Below are 5,107 nucleotides of genomic sequence, written 5' to 3'. Positions count from 1 at the left end.
GAATTGATCCAGAGTCCTCGGAAGAGCAGCCAAGTTCTCTTAACCACTGAGCTACCTGTCCAGGCCCTGAATTTGTAATCTTGATAAAATATTCTAATTTTTAAAAAATTATAGAAAACTCTTTACAAATCAACAGAGGAACATTTACAATCAATTTTGATGAAGGAGAACACTAAAATTGATCCCCATTTAGGCAACATTGGCCTCCCAAGAGTTCAGTGCTTGTCCTCCATAGGCCTTAACTCCTTTTTCAATAAGTGCACTTATTGTATTTAGTGTAAAGTGTTTGTGGAAATTTGTTTTCTTTCCTTTCATGTAAATACATAATATGGATTTTAGCTTTCTCTGGGAACTTCTGAGCCTAAAATATGCTACACTTTACAGAAGAAGTTTCCCTTACTTAGGATCCTTCATATAGGACAACTATATTTTCGCTGATAACGATCGAAATAGAGTTGAAGTAGGAGAGAGAGCTCAGAGGCTAAGACACTTGCTTCTCTTCCAGAGGACCCAAGTTCTGTTCCCAGCACTGATGTCCCTACTCATAAATGCAGTTAATGCCAGTTCTAGGGGAATCCCATGCCCTCTTTTAACCCCTTTAGGTTCCAGCCTTCACTTGGCATATACTAGCACAGACACCTTTAAAAGAGGAGGGGAGAGGACTGATTTTAACATAAAGAGAGTCCTGTTTTTCTAAGGACCCAAACAAAGGATGGAGTTTTTTTTTTTTTTTCTAGAAATAGGTTTTCAATCAGTCATTGGATGATGGCCACGTCAATCTCCTCTGATCAACAAATCAGCTTAAAGCTGGCTATGTGGTAACAAAAACCATTGTTTAACCTTCATAAGCCCCGCCCCTATCTGTGACACAAGTATTTCCCATCTAGTCCCTGGATATTTCAAGAGACGCGGGGGTTTGGCCTCCTCTGCTCTCACACCCCTGCTTACATCCATGGGACCACCTCAGGCACAATCATAGACTTTTGCCCTTTCACCTGCTGTCTCTTCGGAAACCCCTTCTTCTCCTCTAAGGCCCCTGCTGACTGTCTTTATGGGCCAGTAACTTCTTAATTACAGTTTATCCTGTCATCGTCGTCATCGTCAGTAACCATCGTTCTGGCCGTTAATCCAGCTCAATCCAGGCCTTGGTGAGGTACCGAATAGTGTCATGTCTACCACAGGGAATCGAGATCCAACCAAAGAGAGCCGAGATAACCCAGTAACCCTTGAGGGAGAGTGGGTACAGGAAGCTGCGGAGGGCTGCAGGATAGGCCACGAGTCCGGCCTAGATGGGGCCTCTGCCACACCTGCAGTTGAAATAATGGCTGTTTGTCCTAGGGAGGTGGAGAATGTTGGGCTTGAAAGAAACCCAGAGGAAGAGGATGACAGGGAAGAGAGTGTGGCTGCTGAGGAAGGCTCAGATATTGATCCTGTTGAGAAGGAGGCGCGAGAACGGGGGGAGGAAAATGTGGAAAATCAAGACGTGGTGAACACCCATCAGTTCCCAATGGCTGGCTTCCGATTTATGTTTCTGGATCTGATCCACGCCATTCTCAATCGTGTCTATTACAACAACCATGTCATGATTAGGCGTCCCAGTGAAAACCAAGTGAGGGAAACACCTGGCCCTTCTGCATCTGGCCACACAAGTGAGGTCCAAGTACCACCCGGGACCATTCCATCAACGGTGAGGGCCACCGAGTGTGAGCGCCGCGCCCCAGGCCTGGCCCGAAGCCTGCCAGAAGTCATCTCCACATTTCCGGAGCTGGAGGAGCCTATAGACTTCGAGGAAGAAGATTATTACCTGCCGGAGCAAGATCTTTGCGTGCAGGAGCCAGCAGTTAGGGTAGTAGCCGAGGAACCAGCTGAGCAAGCAATAGAGGTGGCAGCAGTGGTGACAGCGGAAGATCCAGCAAAGGAAGTCATGGAGCAAATCATGGCCTCAGAGGGTAAGGTAACAAGACCTAAGGGCCTAGATGAAGCGATCGGTGGTGGGCAGTGGTGGGGAGGCAGGAAATAAGGACAAAGATTAGCCCAGGCTGAGGCTGCTGCTTCACGGGACCCAATGATTGACTCTACTCAGTGCTGGCCTCTAGTGGGGAAAATTATGATTGGGCACGTCGCTCCTCTAAGGTCCAAAGGGTCTGGTTAAAAAACCTATTCTGTCCAGAGAGGATGGTGGCAAAGGCCTTTAATCCCAGCACTCAGGAGGCAGAGGCAGGGGGATCTCTGTGACTGAGGCCAGCCTGGTCTACAGAGCTAGTTACCGGACAGCCAGGGTTAGACAGAAAAACCCCGTCTCAAAAAAACAGAAAAAAAAAAAAAAACTCACAACAAAAAACTGGTTCGTTTGTTATTGTTTTTACTTTTGTTCTTTTGTCTTGAGACAGGGTCTCATTATCTAGCCTGGGCTGTCCTGGAACTTACAATGTAGCACAGGTTGACTTTTACTCACAATCCCCTGCCTCTGCTGGCCATTGAGTGCTGGGATTATAGGTCTGAATCACCAGGCCAGTTTTATGACAACCTTTACAGTTTGGTTTTGTTGGTGGTGGTGTTTGTTTGTTTGGTTGGTTGGTTGGTTGTTTTTTTTAAGACAGAATCTCATGTAGCCTAGATTGGCCTTGAGCTCACGATGTAGCCAAGGTGTCCAAAAGAGAGCTTGGGAGCCAATAGAAGGGAAATCTGCCAGTCAGCAAAAGAATAAGCAAATGATGTTCCTCATTTTGTTTATAGCTTTTAAAAATGTAAAGGTTCTTACAAATTTGATTCTCTGCACTGATAAACTAGTTTGGAAGCACTTCCTAGGAAAGAGAGTGTTAGTATTCATGGCTTGAAAAAACAAATTCACCCCAGAATTTGTACTTGAGGCAAACAAGATTCTGCTCAAGGCATAATGAATGCAGGGTGACCAATGCCTCAGATGTCTTTTTCAAAGGAGAAGAAATGAAACTCATGGCTTGGGATATTTGGGGGGAAAGGGTGAGAAATGTCACTGTGGAAACGATGAGGTGGCAGAGTGCTGAGGTGAGGGAAGGGGAGCAGGAACAGAAAGAAGGTCCCAACTGCTTGTGTAGTTACTCATGTGCCCTGTTTCTTCTGAGAGTAGATGTGGACAGTACTACTGGTTGGGAATTAGGCTATTTTTGTCTGTTTTTAATGATCTCTACTAAATAAATAGATGAATGCCATTGTGATATCTGGAATGAGGAGGAAAACATCTTTGAGGAGGAGGAGGTGGAAAAAGGAGAAGAAAAGAAAAACCAAGGAGCACTTGAAGGGAACCCAGATCCAGCAGGCTCCAGTACCAGCAAATCCAGGTTTCTGTGCACCATCCCCATAGTTAGCTACTTTTCAGTTGAGCGTTCTCGTTTTAAATTCTAATTTATTAAGTGAGGAAAACTTGATTTTGAATTCAAACAAAATTCAATTTAACTTTCTTAGAATGTGACTAAAGTAATCATGTACTTACTAATCTAAATGTAGTGTGTTCTTTGTGGCAATTCCTTGGTTATTCTGAGGTCTTTTGTCCACCAATGTAAGCCTAATAACAAGTGGTAAACCTATTAGACTTAATAGCGGTATCAGATCTAGACCAATACCTGTTTAGAGAACAATTGTCAGGAGTAACAGTGGTGAAGGCTGGGCTGGGCACTAGCCGAGTCCTTAGTGCTTGGCCACAATTATGCAGTCACCTATCCTACGTAGGAAACAATGCCTTTTAAACTACTACACACAAATAGTAAAAAGTTAAACACTTCAAGTAGGATCATCTTTAATGGTTAATACCTAAATATTCATTTAGCTATAGATTTTTACATTTTATACCAGTCAAAAGAAATTTAGTCCTAATATGATCATTCAGCATCAAATTGATAATTAAAATTTAAGAAATATCTTTTCTTTCAATATCTTTAAGTGATTCACATTTTCTTCTCTTTCCTCTTTCCTTATGCATTTTCACAGCTGAGTCCTCCATAAAATATGTGGAAGCCAAATGTCTGGGAGGCTAGGAAGCACTGGCTTTTAGAGCTTGAGAGACTTCTTCACATGCCAGAGAACCTTCCAAGCAGATAAAGAATAAACAAACACATACAAGACTGAAGCTGTGGCTCGTGGGGTTGGCATGTGCAGGGCTCTGAGTTCAATTCAGAGCTGAACACACACACACACACACACACACACACACACACACACACACACACACACACCAATAGCCAAAATGGTGGTGTAATCACATGATTTGTTGCATAAGCACTCCCATAACCATGGGTTTGATTTATAAGAGGAAAGCATGTTGATTTTCTGTAACTGTTGAGACAGAGAACAAAAGGAACAGGCATGCATCAAGGGCTGATCATTTTCTTAAATACAGGAAGCAGATTAATCTTGTATCATTGGTCATTTTCTCTCATTTTTACCCTTAGTTAAGAAGAATAGGAAGAAAAGGATGAAGAAGGAAGGCTTTCTGAACTTCACTAAATTTAGGTTTTCCACTTCTGAGAAGCCAACAAGGTTTCATCACCAATGACATCGTCATCCAAAAGTTCATCGTCCAGTAGTGATAGTCCTCCTTAGGAATTTAACATCGTTCACTCAAGTCCCAAACGAAACCGTGTCATGTGGTAAAATAAAACATAGGCATGATTTGGAGGCACCACTGTCAACCTGTTTCACTTCTTTCATGTTCATTTGACAGGGATAACTTTCCACCATTTCGTACTTGTTTTTAATTATTTTATTGCAGCTAAGTAATTAAAATAATAAGAAGCTTAAAACAATTTTATAGACAGGAAGATGAAGTTTAGGCTTTAGTTAAAGCTCCACAATACTATCCAGTTACATGTGCATTTTTCTTATCTGTTACAGATATGTTTGACAATATTTGATAAAGAAAAAAATAAGATTTAAAAAAAATTAGCAGAAATATTGATAGCTTTTATTTAGATAAATACTTCTCACTTATTTCTCCTTTTATTTCTTTGGCCACCTTACTTTCAGTGAAAGGCAATCCTGTTTTAGTTATTTTATTGTGGTCCAAATGAAATTCAATGGTGATTCTAAAACAATTTTTATATGGGGGGCAGCAAGCCTTTAAAACTGTGTT

At 42.0% G+C, this 5,107-nt stretch overlaps 1 protein-coding gene across 1 annotated transcript; it reads left to right on the top strand.

Annotated features, from left to right (window-relative positions):
• Nucleotides 1-918: 918 nt before the first annotated feature.
• Ct47c1 (cancer/testis antigen family 47 member C1) lies at nt 919-4,667 on the top strand. Its single transcript, XM_042269123.2, has 3 exons — nt 919-1,949; nt 3,182-3,320; nt 4,428-4,667. The coding sequence occupies exons 1-3, from the start codon at nt 1,169-1,171 to the stop codon at nt 4,429-4,431; spliced, it is 924 nt and encodes a 307-aa protein (XP_042125057.1). The 5' UTR covers nt 919-1,168; the 3' UTR covers nt 4,432-4,667.
• The last annotated feature ends 440 nt before the right edge of the window (nt 4,668-5,107 follow it).

This window comes from Peromyscus maniculatus, chromosome X (genome assembly GCF_049852395.1).
Source record: "Peromyscus maniculatus bairdii isolate BWxNUB_F1_BW_parent chromosome X, HU_Pman_BW_mat_3.1, whole genome shotgun sequence".
NCBI lineage: Eukaryota > Metazoa > Chordata > Mammalia > Rodentia > Cricetidae > Peromyscus > Peromyscus maniculatus.
Note: the sequence above shows the minus strand (reverse complement) of the source record. Positions and strands in the feature narration are given on the sequence as shown.